At 33.2% G+C, this 15,366-nt stretch overlaps 1 protein-coding gene and 1 pseudogene across 2 annotated transcripts; one reads left to right on the top strand and one right to left on the bottom strand.

Moving 5' to 3' along the window:
* Window positions 1–292: 292 nt before the first annotated feature.
* LOC126692180 (WD repeat-containing protein LWD1-like) lies at window positions 293–5,295 on the bottom strand. 2 transcript variants are annotated; one of them, XM_050387689.1, is made up of 2 exons: window positions 5,136–5,295; window positions 293–1,468 (listed from the first exon to the last, which is right to left on the bottom strand). In XM_050387689.1, exon 2 carries the CDS (start codon window positions 1,413–1,415, stop codon window positions 405–407), a length of 1,011 nt encoding a protein of 336 aa, XP_050243646.1. In that variant the 5' UTR covers window positions 1,416–1,468; window positions 5,136–5,295; the 3' UTR covers window positions 293–404. The 2 variants fall into 2 exon arrangements, with proteins under 2 accessions (XP_050243646.1, XP_050243647.1); XM_050387690.1 differs by having other exon boundaries at window positions 293–1,432; window positions 5,136–5,273.
* Window positions 5,296–9,627: 4,332 nt separating this feature from the next.
* On the top strand, window positions 9,628–10,319 carry LOC126691000 (arogenate dehydratase 3-like; annotated as a pseudogene).
* Window positions 10,320–15,366: the final 5,047 nt, after the last annotated feature.

Below are 15,366 nucleotides of genomic sequence, written 5' to 3' on the forward strand. Positions count from 1 at the left end.
AGAGCCTAAGAGACCGAATGTAGGAAATTAACGAGATTCAGCCTTAGAAGATGACTACATTTCTATTATTAAGTTCTATATGGTTTATTTTTAACTAAGAAAGATCAACATTATTTTGCTTTCACTCCAATTAAGATTTGAATTATTTTACTTCCTCTCCAAGATTAAATACAATAAGCCTAAAGTTTTATATATAACCGATTTGGACTTTGATTAGAAGTAGGGCTTTTTTTTTTTTTTTTTGAGAAACAAATTTACTGTTGAAGACACACATACACTTAATTATACTCTCTCACGAAATTCAAACACTTTACTTAACCCAAAGTACCACTACAAAAAGGCCTAAGATTAGAAGTAGACCTTGATATCACTAAGATCAATGACATATGATTCTATTTAGATCTCTAAACCTTCAAGAGCTGTAGCTTATTTAAGAAGGCAATAGCAATCCAATCCATCTCCAAGGGCGACCAACGTGCTTGATTGATCTCAGCCGTTGATCCATACCACATTTCAGGCTCCAAATCACCGTTAATTTCTGATCGAAAACCCAGTCCCACCACGTCCCAAATCAGAGCCCTTGAATCATCCCCGGCAGAGCACAACTGTCGTCCGATGCGCGGAGCCCATGATATAGCATTGACACTACCCTTATGCTTATTCAGCTCCATCAAAGGTGATGTTGGAAACCTAATGTCCAATATTACAACTCTATTGCTATCCATTCCAACTGTGGCTATAAATCTTGGGTCAGCCTTGTTCCATTCTAGCCTCAACAATGGGCTATCTCTAATAGGGTTTTCATATATTATTGTTGATCTTTCTTTGTCTCTTAGATCAAAAACCCTAACAGAACCATCCCCAGAGATTGAAGCAAACACATTGAACCCACCCCATGAAATGTCATACACTTCTTTGTCATGTGCTACTAATTGTGAGTCCACAGTTTCAGTCTCTACATCCCAAATGGTACAAGTTGTGTCCACACTAGACGTGGCGATGTGCCCCGTGTCACATTCTGCCCAATCAAAAGAAGTAATGGCAGAGTTGAATTCACTAGTCTTGTTGCCATTGAGGAGTGCCTTGAGCTCAATTCTATCCTCATGGATTTCCCACAATCGTAGATAGTCCCCAGAAGTGGCTATAATGTCAGGATTTGTGGTGTCTTCGGAGGGAAAGAACATTAGGTTTGTGGGTGAATATGGATGATCAAAGACTAGGCGATTGTCTGTGGAGAAATCAAATGTGTCATGGCTGAATTGAACAAGCTCAACCTTGTTGCTATAATCTTCAAGGAAACTCCCTATAGCAAGACGAGCATTCTTGTCACTACGGACTGACCAAGCTAGTGAATAAACTGGCCATTGACTCTGATAAGTGTACACGCCTTGTTTTTTCTCTGTTGGGCTTTGCATGGTGGTGATCGAGCAAGCTGAAATGAACTGAATAAGATGATGGTCGAGAATTTCTGCATGGCACATTCAAAAATTGGGTTTATAACTATATAATTCTACTGTGTTCTAACTTCTAGTCAATCAAATTGATGAAATAGTCTGTGGAATATATATAAAATAATTATGATTCTACAAAGTGTGTTTTTGTGTACAACATCCACATTGGTGGAGGCAAAAATTTAGCCATTTAACATCACAAAAAACTAATTTATCTATTTTACAACTTCATTTTATAAAATACTCAACATCAATGGTTTTATTTTAACCAACACAATATAATAATATAAACAACACAATAAAATAATATATCTATCAATAAACAACAATCACCACAACTAACACAATAAAATAATAAATTTTTTTTTTTTACCTTCTTAGCTACAGTGCACAGCCATCTTTGACTGTGCACTGCAGCGCAATAGCCAAATGATATGGCTATAACTCCACCAATGCACTAGCTTTTTGTGCTACTTTTGTTATATCTATATGCTAAATTTAGCATTTTAACTGTATGCCTCTACCAATTCAAATGCAAAAGAGAGAGAGAGAGAGAGAAACAAGTTGCAACTGGCAACTTTTGTCACTATTTTTTTTTCAAAACCAAATGGTCCCATTCTTCGTTAAAAAATAAATTAAACATATGGTCCCGTTACTCCTGTCTCACAGTAGTATTATTTACCACATCTTTCATGAGCAGATATGGTTGATTCTTTAACCAGTTAAGCTGAATTGCTTTCGGTAGTTCTGTTCGAATCCCAATAGTATTTCAGAAGTGACGAAGTCACAATTTTGTCGACATTTATGAAACAGTAGATTTATTAATTAAGGTCAATTGCTAAAAGTTGTTTATTGGGATCCCAAATTCCCAATTCTATCTCAGAATCATCATGGGCATATATAATAATTTTACAAGTCTTTTCATGAAATATACATACAAAGTAACAAAGGTAATTGCCGAAGTCAAAGTGGGGGCACACGTTTAGCGGTTTAGGGAGGCAAATAGGTGTGACTATGTATCTGTAGAAGTTGAATCCTATGTAACTATAGATGCTAATGGCATGTGCTATGGTAGACTTACTACCGCTACTTTGGCCACTTTGGCCTCCTAGTTTTCTTTAATGCCATTTCCCTTTAACCAAAAAAAATTTGCCGAAGAATTTTTCTGGAACTCTAAATCAGGAAATACACAGTAGGCACAGACACCTCCAAAAAATAAAAGTAAAGCAAAACTGGCCAATTGTACCAAAATTGTCCCGTTCAGACAAGGATGAATGACATCAATGACCTTTTGTACGAGAAGAATAAGGTGATTGACATAACCAGAATTTCATTTTTGGACGTGAAAGTAAATACCAAAAAAAAATTTCACTGTTCAAGAACGAGAAATATACTAAAATTTAAAATTAAATTAATTTATTAAAAAATATTTATTTATAGTATTAATAAAATATAAATAAAAGAAGAGCAGTAAATAATTGTTTCCTAATACATTTGTATTCAATCATATCTATGAAAAACTTGACTTTTTCTTTTCTTTTTTAAATCTCGATAATTATCTATAATTGATTATGCATTAAGTTTCATACTAATTTATATTTCAATGAACAAAAGTAAAGATTCTAGGCCTCATTATTAAGTTTTGTGATATGAGTAATATTATTAAAAAGATTTTAGAATTTAAAATAACTTGGGATCATGTTACGTGCATGCAATGGGCCGGGTTTTCTGGGAATTGACTTCTGTCATGTAATAACTAATAATACTTTAATCTTATTTTAATTATAACATTATTATGAAATTTATATGTGAAAATGCACAAAATACATAGTAAAGTTCTTTTTCTTTTTCTTTTTGATGAGAGAAAGGGAGGCGGGGGCGACCATGTATGACTCATACCCTTGAACATGTCTATAGAGACATTTCCCGTTAGGAAATGTTAGATTGAGCTATAACTACTGTGACTGGGGTGCCACAGACCTCACTCTAGCACCCTAAGAGAGCTAACAGTAAGGCACAACGCATGAGTACTCTCACCATTCATCAAAAAAAAAAATTCGAACTTCATAGCAACATTCCTTGAATATTAGGAAAGCCTTTCATAACAAGGTACCCTAATTAAGCATGAAATTCAAATAAGCCTTTTTATAAACATGAACTGATTTATTTATTTATTTATACTTTTTGTTGAAATTATTTTAATATTTTAAATAAATTTTGAAAATTCACATTTTTCCATGTCATCATTTTAATATTATTTTATTTTATTTTTAGACAAATAGTGTTAAAAATATGTTAGTTTAAACTACTTAGAACTAATATGTTTTTTATAGAGGAACCCAACATTAAACAAATTCTAGCTAAAAATTTGGATGCGTTTGAGATTTGCTTTAGAAAAATTGTTTTTTTGCCTTCTGTCTCAATTTTTCTTTTTTGTGCAAATAATCTAATTTTTACCTTTTAAAAATATACTAAAATTTTTTTTTTAACATATTTAACATAAAAATTACCAAAAATCGCATCTTTTGATAAACACTATACAAATAAGTTACCAAAAATAAGCAAAAGTTAAACACACTCTTTATTTTTTCAATAAAAATTCTAATCAAATTAATGATCAATTTTTTTCTAAAAAAATCCTTAATTTTATTTTTTATTTATTAAAACTTGTTATTCAAATATGCCTCATGTATAAATAAATCATTTTTATGAATTTTCTTACACATTGCAGATATTAACGACTAGTATTATTACTATTTTGTTGCTGATGGCCACTAGTATTACATATGTTATTAATAGATTATAGTTATACTAAAAATCAATTCATATATATATATATATATATATCAATTCAAAAATAATGTACGTGGCAGTATTTCACGCGTAAAATACATGATAGGTGAGACTGTATGTTATACGTACAGTACTGACAATGAACCTCTCGAAATTTGAAACTTTGTAAAAATTATTTGTAAGGAAAACAATTACAAAATTTAAAACATGCTTCGAGGTATATGTCATCAACCATACATGCAGAGAATGATACTCTACTATCGAAAACAGATGAAAATTTAGTATAATCAGGAAAGCTGGGGATAGGAAAAATGGAAAAGAAGAAAACCAACAGAGAGAGAAGCTATCCAAATTATTCCACAAAGTGTTGTAACACTTCACTTAGCAAATTTGTAAAGATATTTCTAATATCTTAGCTTATAAATGAGAGACCTTTAAGGAAAATAATTAGCTGATGGTTATTTCAGTATTTCTTTGTTCTATTGAGCATTGAAACTCCTCCTTTTCTAGTAAATTTTTTTTTCTTTCCCCTTCCTTTTAATATGTTCTATTTTTTACACCAAGAGCTTAATAAGCAAAGAAAAGAAACACTGTTGGAGAGAAAATGGAAAAACAAAGAAAAGAATCGGAGATGCAGAGAGAAAATAACATCATCAAAACAAAGTACATATTTAGGGGGTGGGGGAAAAAACTTGTGAACAAAATATGTCATTTTTGTGATATAAGCACATATTTACACTTTAGAACAGTACTGCAGGTTCTAGATAGATCGTTTTCGGAGTAATGAACAGTACTTTGAAGACAAAAGATATATAAGCAAAGAAAAATTCTACCAGGTGTGTGCTTATTTTTTAGTTGCTACTAATGGCTCAAAGAGAAAGAGAGACTTACATTATTGGCCAAAGGCACAGTTAGTAACCAGCTCCTTTGCAACTCATACAATCACATGTACATGTTATCAGACTCAAACAAGAAGAGTGAGAGAGGATTATTGATAGTGGGTTCTGAGGGATAGCTCATAGCTTTGTAGTTAGGGCCAAATAAATGGGATAGTTAAACTTTCAAGTCAAGGAAGGGAAGGTAGAGCTGATGGTCAATGCATGCGCACACTAGTCCAGAAGGGTGGGTTTTTTTTTTTTTTTTTTTTTGGTTTTGTTTTGTTTTGAAGGGTGGGTTGTTATTCCTTTTTTTTTTTTTTTTTTTTAAACTGGTTGTTATTCCTTTTGATTGTCTTTATTTCAAACTTTCCCTTATTTTCTTTGACTGCAACTTGGAACTGCTATATATCTTACCCATCTACCTTTTGGTCATAAAATTGCCCTTTGACCTAATTGCTAAGATGTATGGACACTTCATTTGAGATGTCGTTATCGTGTTATATACGTGTTGTACTCATGTTGTAATGGAGTCCAATTTGCTGTATCATATTATAATTTTTCAAAAATTACTCAGTGTCATTAATTGTAAAAATCTCACTGTACAATTAAACATGAAAAGTAAATTTCCAAAAAAAAAAATATGAATCATTGGTGGAGTTTGGATTCGGCGTCTACATTTACAAGTCAGCTTTTTTTTTTTTTTTTTTTTTCACGTTTCAGGGAATAATGCGGCTACTGTTCATGAACAGTAGCCACAAAGGTTGACTTTTCCACGATGAACAGTACACCCATGCACTGTTCACGGACCCACAAATTCCACTTTTCAGCAATTTTTTCATTAAAAATGGGTCTCACGATACTATTCACACATTTAAAAATTATTTTGCTACAGTGTTTTTAGTTTTAATTTTCAACTTCAGTAAAAATAAGCTCAATTCAAACAGACCCATTATCTTTCTAAATAAAACAAGCACCCATTTTTATTTTCATTTTGACTTTATGCATTTTTAGTAGAAGAATTGATACTTTCATAGGTTCAAGTCATAATATTAAAAGGAAGAAAACCCTTTTTTTTTCTTCTTATACTTAATTTTCTTTACTACATTTTTAATTTTCTTGAACTTCCTATTTATGCCCTTCCCCTATATATGTGTGTATGTTTCTAAAAAAAAAAAAGAACTTCCTATTTATGCGGGGTTTTTTTTTTTTAAATTTTATAAAAGTCTTCCAAGTTAAGTTTGACTGATGCCTTAGATAAGATTACCTTGAATATAAGATGAGATACCGATTATATAAATGAATATTTATTTATTATTTATTATTATTTGAGAAATGTTGATGGGGAAGGATTATTTATAGTGGGGTCCACTTAATAAAAAATTGGTATAAATTGATAAAATAATTGAAAATATGACTGAAGTGACAAGTGAAATTTAAAAAGTTAACTTTATTAACTTTACATCCTATAAAATTAGTAAAAAATCTGACAAAAAATACAATGATATGACATAAAGTAGTTTCTTAAAGACATCTTATAGTACCTATTAACACTACCCTTATTATTTTACAAAAGCAATGTATAAATACTAAAGTGTAAATAGTACCGGTATAGTTGGACTCAACAGTCAACATATATATATATATATATATATATGAAAAACAAAACCTTAATTATTTAAAAGGGGGGAAAATCTATGATACGTTTATATATTTTTTAAGGTATGATACCCACAGCCCACTAGCAATAAAAATAAGTTTAAATCATATATGTCTTGAAGCATATAAATATTTTTCTTTTTTCGCATCGATAATTTGGAGTGAGAGATTTGAATTTTGAATGTCTTAATTGGAAATTATTATGAATTTTTGTTGTATTAATAACTTTATTATGTTTAATTCGTAACGTTTATTCGCTTCATCAAAATAGGAGCACTTAGGGAATTAATGTTCACACCCCAAATAAAGAAAATTAATTTCATCAAAATAGGGGCACTTAGGGAATTAATGTTCACACCTAAATAAAGAAAATTAATGAAGGAATCAGGAATCTCTACTCAAAAACTATGGTAACTTTTAATGGAGGGTGGGCAAGTTATACTACACACAACACACTCTCTTAAGTAATATGAGACAATTATCCATTTTCTTTTTCTTTTTCTTTTTTGAGAAACAAACACACACACACACGCACACAAAGGATGGGAAAAAAGGTTCTAACACAAAGGTACATCACAATTCCACTCAAAAGCCATGATAACTTTTAAGGGAGGGTCGGGCAAGTTATACTACACACAACACACTCTCTTAAGCAATGTGAGACAACTACCTTTTATTTTATTTTTTGAAATAAACACACACACACACAAAGGAGAGGGACAGGGGTTTTAACACAAAAATACGCCACAATTTTACTCAAAAGTCATGGTAACTTTTAAGAGAGGGTGGGACATGTTATACTACACACAACATATTCTCTTAAACAATGTAGAACAATTACTCATTCTTTTTTTTTCTTTTTTTGATGAGAAACAAACACACACGGGAATATATATAGGATACCATATTTCCATATCAGGAATGTTTTTTTTTTTTTTGAGAAACATATCAGGAATGTTGAGAAAGGACAAACAGGGGAATATGTATAGTATACCATATTTCCATATCACTCCTTTTCTTTTCTTTATTTTTTTGAAATTCCTAATATAGTTTCCCTTGGTATATGGTATACCCTACACAGGAAAGGTCTGTATAAAAATCACGCACGTTTTTTTGGCCATTTCGAGTTTCGACGGTGCAAAAGACAAAATCTTGATGTTATTGTTGAAATTTTCCTGTTTTTGGTATGTGGCCACGAGGCTACCAAACCAAAAAGCCTAGACCCCATATAGGATATCATCAAAAACAAGAACAGAAAAAGACGTATACGACTATGATTAGAAACATACGTAAAAGTGTGAATTGTGTGATTTTGTTGTTTTCTTAAATAAATATGTAAGAGATTTATTCAAACTTAGGTCTTGCACATGCTTGCCATTCTATTGAATAATGAGATAAAATCAAAAACAAAACTGAATTTTCAATACAGAGTAATGATTTAAATAATTTAATTTTACCTATGCTGTTTCTTATAGAGATATTCGAAATTCAAATTCCCTCTTACTCAACTATTGAATTATAAAAAATAATAAAAATTTGTAAAACGTCTAAAAGTTTTAATATCAATCAAAGAGTCATCAGTTTTGTTATTTAGGAAGGCAACACATAGATTATAAGAGGTTGCATAACATTGATAGAAAAGTCATCAACTTTATGAGGTGAAAAAGTCCAAAGCTAGCTATATAAATTGTTATTCAAATTAATTTAACCTAGAATAAAAAAAATATTAAAAAAAAACATTGAAACTTTGAGAGGTAGTCAAAAGCTTAAATGATGACTTCACGTTGGAACTTGGAAATACTATAATGAAATCAACAGGGAAGTTAAGGGCCTGTTTGGGTAAGCATTTTTCGTCACTCAATTTTCGTCACTCAATTTTCATCACTCATCACTCATAACTCATCACTCATCACTCATCACTCAATTTTTCACATCCGTTTGCCTTCATCACTCAGTTTCCATCACTCACAATTTTTCACACTATTTGGAGGGCCCACGCCTGTCACAGTGCAGCTTTTTTTTTTTTTTTTTTTTACTAGCAGCTTCTTTTTTTTTTTTTTTTTTTCCTCCTAGGTTGGCTGTTCCGTCTGGGGTTTTTTTTTTTTTTTTTTTTTTTCACTAAGTTTGGTGAGTCTAGGTACTAAAGAAAAAAGAAAAAAGAAAAAAGAAAAAAAAAAAAAAAAAAAAAAAAAAAAAAAAAAAAAAGAAAGAGGTACGAACAGCCAACGCCAACCCAACAGAAGAAAAAAGAAAAAAAAAAAAAAAAGAAAGGAGGAGGAAAGAACAGCCAACGCCAACCCAGCAGCAAAAAAAAAAAAAAAAAAGGAACGAACAGCCAACACAAAAAAAAAAAAAAAAAAAAAAAAAAAAAAAAGTCAAAAGGTGGTCAAAAGTTGCGGCTGTGGGTCCCTCATGTGTGTTTATTTACGGAAATGCCATTGAGTTATGAGTTATAGAAACTGAAAACAGCCTTTTGTTGTTTTCAGTTTCCATAACTCATAACTCAAAAATCAGAGAATTGAGTGATGGAAACAGAGTTATGGAAACAGAGTTATCGTTTGGCCAAACAACCTTTTTGCTATGGGTCCCACCATTTTTGAGTTATGAGTTATGGAAACTGAGAATTGAGTTGTGGAAATTGCTTACCCAAACAGGCTCTAATATTATAAAGGCAAAAATGCAAAACTGACCCTTTAACTTTCACTATTTTTTATTTTAGTCCTCTAACTTTCAATTTTTGTCAATACAGGATTCCGTTAAAAGTTGCCGTTAATGTCATTGTTTTCCGGTTTTTTTTTTTAATTTCTGAATTAAAAAAAGAAAAAGAAAAAGAAAAATCTGTTAAAAAAAAAAACAGGCCACCGACGAAGCCATTAACTATTACAGACCTGTTGCCGGCTCCGATGCATGGGTCGCAGCTCCGGTTTGCTTACCCAGGTGTTCCCAGCGCGAACTTTGAAGCCGCGGCCGGAAAAACTTACCCGAACTGCGAAGCCATTCCTTGTGACCAATTCGAAGTGGCTTTCCAAGCTGTTGAGCTTTGGATTGCCGATCGAGCTGTGCTCCCAATCGAAAACTCACTCGACAGCTCAATTCACAGAAACTACGACCTCACCCTCACGAAAAGAGTACTTGACCTGAGTCATCTCACACCCACAAGCCTTAGCTCAATGCGAACTCACCCTCACGAAACTCGGCCTCAACATCACACGCGAGGCAGTCGACGACACGGCTGGAGTGGCCGAGTTCGTCGCTGCCAACAACCTCCGCGATAGCCAACGTACACGCCTCGAGTCTCTATGGGATGAACATCTCGCTGACGGAATCCAGGACGACTCAAGCAACGTGACCCGATTCATCATACTGGCCCGAGAGCCCATAATACCTCGCACCGACCGCCCATTCGAGCAATGTGTTCGCGCACGACAAGGGGACCTCGGCCCTGTTCAAGGTCCTGTCAGCGTTCGCATTCAGGAACATCAGCTTAACGAAGATCGAGTAGAGGCCACAGATCACACACCTTAATTCCGAAATTAAATAAATAAATAAATAAAAGGAAAACTCAGTGGCATTAACGGCAGCTATAACAGGGATTTAAAGGAATCCTGCATTGATAAAAATTGAAAGTTAGAAGATTGAATTGACAAAACTGAAAGTTAGAGAACTGAAATGAAAAAGAGTGAAAGTTAGAGGGCCAGTTTTACATTTTTGCCTATCACAAATGTATAGTTGACCTATAGCCACGTTTATAAGAAACGTGGCTATAGGTTAAGTCGATAATCGTGTTTGTAAGTGTCTTTAACTACGTTTTTTTTTTTTTTTTTTTTTTTTTTTTGATAGGGCCTACAGCCGCGTTTAAAAAACGTGGCATCCAAATAATAAATATTTTTTTTAAAGGCTGAACTATAGCCACGTTTAAAAAACACAGCTATAGCTAACCTATAGCTGCGTTCTTAAAACGAGGCTATAGGTTAAGTCTATAGTCGTGTTCAAAAAATGTGGCTATAGGTCTAGCCGAATAAAAAAAAAAAAATTTAAGGAGGACCAATAGCCGCGTTTAAAAAACGAGGCTATAAGTTAAATCTATAGCCGTGTTCTCCAAATAATTTGTTTTCAAGGAGGACTTATAGCCGTATTTAAAAAATGCAGCTATAGGTTAAGTCTATAGCTACATTCAAAAACACTACCAAAAGATTCTTTTTTCCCACCTACCCCCACTTTTCCCACTTTCCCACCTACCCCCACTTTCATCTTTTCTTTCTTTGCTCATTCTTTTTTTGCTTTCCTTAATTTCTTTCTTTCTTCTGCAAGTAACGCTGACCCACCCACGCCGATGCCATCCACGTCGCCATCCACACCAATTAGCCATTCCCCTTCCTCTTTTCCTCCCCTTATCTCTTTCTTTGCTTTTTTGTGTTTTTTTTTGTCTATAGATTTTTTTTTTTGTTTTTTATTTATTTTATGTTTAGTTAGTAAGAAAATGGAAGAAATTCTGAAAATTTTGAATGAAGTGGATATTCTAGCATATATTTGTGTCTATGTCTTGATTTGGATTTGAGTTTTGATTTTGAATTTTTTGGATTTGTGCTTGAATTTGTGCTATTGTGTTGCTAATTTTGTGCTTATGTTTAAATGGGTTTGTGTTCTTGAGCTTGTTCTTTTGTGTTTTTGAGCTTGTGCTTTTGTGTTCCTTGAATGGATTTGGTATTGGATTTGGGTTGGTTTTGTTGAATGAGAGGAGATTCATGGGTTTGTGTTCTTGTATTTTGGAGCACATTGTGTTTGTATCGTGAGTATGTTGTGTTTGATTTTGAATTTTTTTGGGTTTGTGTTTGATTTTGAATTTTTTGGGTTTCTGTTTAATTTTGAATTTTTTGGGGAAAAAAAAAAAAACCTATAGCCGCGTTTCAAAAACGCAACTGTAGGAGGCTTTAGCTGCGTTTCTAAAACGCAGCCAAAACTGTACCTATAGCTGCGTTTTGAAAACGCAACACAAATAGGGTCTATAGCCATGTTTTTTGGATCAAATGCTAGGTTCGAACCTAGCATCTAATCCAAAATAGGGCATCAAATTAAGTTGACAAAAAATATATAGGCACAATAAATAAATAAATATATATATATATATATATATATAACTTTGAATATTTCATTTGGAAACATCAGATAATGTCTACTAATTTAGTTACAAGATTCTTGGCTATATGCACAATATTCAAAATACATAGATAGTAGAATTTTCTAACACATTAATATTTCAAATCTTAGACACGATGAATGTTGATCATTTGATGTAGAATAAGGCATTTTGTATAATAAGATAGTAATTTGGCTTGAAAATCCTTAGGTGATTCATTCTTTGATCAGCATTTCCAATCCTAAAATGAAATAATTTTGCATAGCAACATAAGTCCTACCGGAAGGAAACAAGCAACCAGATTAAGCATTTAGCTATAGCATAATAGCATCAGGAAATAAAATTTGTTATGATAATTGACAAGGGGTGTATGAAGTATGAATAGCATATACAAGATGGGGAAGTGCAAGTCATAATTAATTTCATATCAATATCAGTAAAAGAAATGAAAATTAATAAAAGAAAGAATTACTTAAGGATCTTCTAGCCATAAGATAGAAATGAAACCATTTCTTGTTTTATATGGAACCACAACAACTTATTAATTGATAGGTTTCTAGTGTTAGCTCATTCCTTGATATTTACTTGTAATCAAATTGGGTTTTGAAGTATTTTATTCTTGGTCAAATTATTTATTTGAAGAGCTTGATAGAAGATGCTCGAGTGATTTGCTCATAATTTGGAGCTAATCAATGCTTTAGGTTAATTTGGAGCTAATCAATGCTTTAGGTTACTCTAAGGACGTGGCACTTAAAACTTAAGTAAGCATTGGGCCTTAGATCAGGACAAGCCCAAAGTACGCCTTTCCAAGAAATGAAGCCCAACTATGGAAAAGCATACCCTAGTACAAGGGTAAAAGATGAAACAAGAGATCATCAAAAGTACCCTCAAGACCCAAACCCCGGGAATCGATCAAACAGGGCCTACCACCATCAATCCAAGAATGAATGGAGCACCTAAACCATCTGAGATAAATGCACATAGATGAAATACAAAAGGCATCCCACCAAGATATGTACAATATTCGAGAATGGTTGAACTATCAAAGACATCATACCAAGGTACACATAGCATTCGAGGAAGCCCTCCAGATCTTCCTAATAAATCCACAACAATCCACCTGACGCAATAGCATTTAATGCAACAGATAACTTATCAGAATAAAACAAGAAGCCTCAAAAGTCTTTGTTCATTGACCGTAAGAAAAGAAGAGCTTGAGGGACAGAAGACTGCCCCGACCAAACTAGAACAGCACCTACTATGACACATGTTGGAGAAGAAAATAAAGAGAATCAAACACAAGATAAGGATGAAAAAGAAGGAGGAGGAAGAGTATAAAAGAGAAAAGAAGACAAACAAAAGATAGAGAGTGAAATACAAAGTGAGAATTGCAACTAAGAAAAATCATATGAATAATAACCTTTTTGCATACTTTTGTGAGAGTGAGATAATTTCTGAATTCTTGTTCAAATTTTCCATTGTAGATTTGTTTAAACTCATAATCTAAATTAATTGTGTCCTTAAGCAAGCAATTAAATTAAGCTCAGGTTGAATTCTTGCCTTCACAGTTACAAACCTAAACCATACTAAACTTTAAACATTTTAATTGATTGAGATCTGGTTTTGATTAATTTTGCTGGAAAATATTTGATTATCAAGTAAAGGCAAACATTTATATTCCATATGTGCCTAACAAGGTGAACCAAAGCCAATTGTACCAGTCGAGCAATTTCTCTTAACCATGATCTTCCTTGGAAGTTATTATTTCCTTTTAGTATCTGGTCACTTTGGTTGAACCGAAACAAGGTAGTTTTTAATCCTTAGTTGTGGCTGTTGAGCTCTCATGTAGATAGATCTGTTAAGAGTTGTGTCGCTATAGCTTGTGAATTTTATGCTGTGTCGGGCTTCTCTTTTACCTTTAGCAGGTTCATTCCTTGTATAGTGAAGTGGTGTGCCCTTGGAAAGGGTTGGGTTAAGTTAAGCACGGATCCTCGCTGGGGAATCCCGGCATGGCGGGTAGTGGTGGTCTGATCCAGGATCATAATTTCCATGGGCTTCTCCCATGTTTTTGTTGAATTAGATGCCTTGTTTATTGTTAATTTTATGCTTAATAGGTCTAAAGTTCACCCTCGCCTAATGACTCTAGTCGATGATTGCAGGTCACTAGTGCAAAGGATCCCCAACGTTCATGTTTCTCACGTATATTGTGAGGGCAACACTTGCACTGATGCTATGGCCAATTTGGGTAGAACCCAGTCAGTTAATTTTGCTTTATTTTCATCATCTCCTGAGTCTATTCAGGGGTTAGTGGACTTTGACTCTTCTACGGAGGCCTGTCTCCGATTTGTTTCCCCCTCCTTTCAGGGGGTTAGTTCTGTTCTTGTTAACCAAAAAAAAAAAGACCAAAACCATTTAAGCGATTTTGTAATCCGTTGTATCATAACCACTAGGATACAAGCATAATTAAGCATGGAATTTTGTGGTATTTATTAATTATTTTAACTAACCTTCATCTTTTTTTGATTCGATAGGTTAAATGCTAAAGTCAGCAAATGTTGCTTTTCCTGTAGATGATTCACAACCACATTTTGTCATAGATGCATTTAAGAAATAATAATAAACTAATTAACAGGTTCTCATTGTCATTATTATTATTATTTTAATAAAGATCTCCACAAGCATAAATGTTTGTGGAGTGTGAGGGGTAAGGGTCACAGTTCAAATCTCTAGGAGAGAGCTTCACACACATATATACTTAGATTAGGCTAGAGTAGAAATTCTATCTTATATCGAAATAAAAAATTAAAAAAAAAAAAAAAGATCTCATTATTTATTATGTTCATTATATTCTCTCTCTTATTATTATTATTTGTTTTTAATAAAGGTCTCATTATTTGTTTTGTTCATTATACTCTCTCTCTCTCCCCCTCCCCCCCCAAGGTTGAAAGTGTCTTGAGCTTCTTATTTTGTAAGTGAAAGTGAATGAGGGCTAAAGCCCCACCTTCAATTTTGTGCAATGATTCAAATTTGCACTCAAAATTTTTTTTGTGCATTGAGATCCTTTTCAATTTTGTTTGAGTATCAGTTTTCAACTTGAGCCACGTACGTCAGTCCTACACCAGAAACCTCAAATTTGTGAAGAGCTTTTACAAATATAGAGTTGATTAATTCGTTATTTTTTTTTCCCCGCTAATTATCTCATGCATATAATACATGTTTAGCATCATCTCTCCCATAGTGTGAATAACTGCAGGATTTACCTAATATGAGAAGAATGATATATATCTCACGTTTACGTTTTTGTTCTTTAGAAATTTGTCTTCATCCACGACAAGTTGGCCAAAGTCTTTTTTGGGGGGGGGGGGGGGGGGAAGTCATTATTTGATAAGACCCATCCTTGGCTTAATTGTTGAGCTACTTAATTAATTCATTGACAAGCTATCATGGGGAT

The sequence above is a fragment of the Quercus robur genome, chromosome 7, assembly GCF_932294415.1.
Source record: "Quercus robur chromosome 7, dhQueRobu3.1, whole genome shotgun sequence".
In the NCBI taxonomy this organism is placed as follows: Eukaryota; Viridiplantae; Streptophyta; class Magnoliopsida; order Fagales; family Fagaceae; genus Quercus; species Quercus robur.

Excerpts from the sequence above, each read along its gene's own strand:
- LOC126692180 (XM_050387689.1), bottom strand. The coding sequence starts at position 1,415 with ATGCAAAGCCCAACAGAGAAAAAACAAGGCGTGTACACTTATCAGAGT.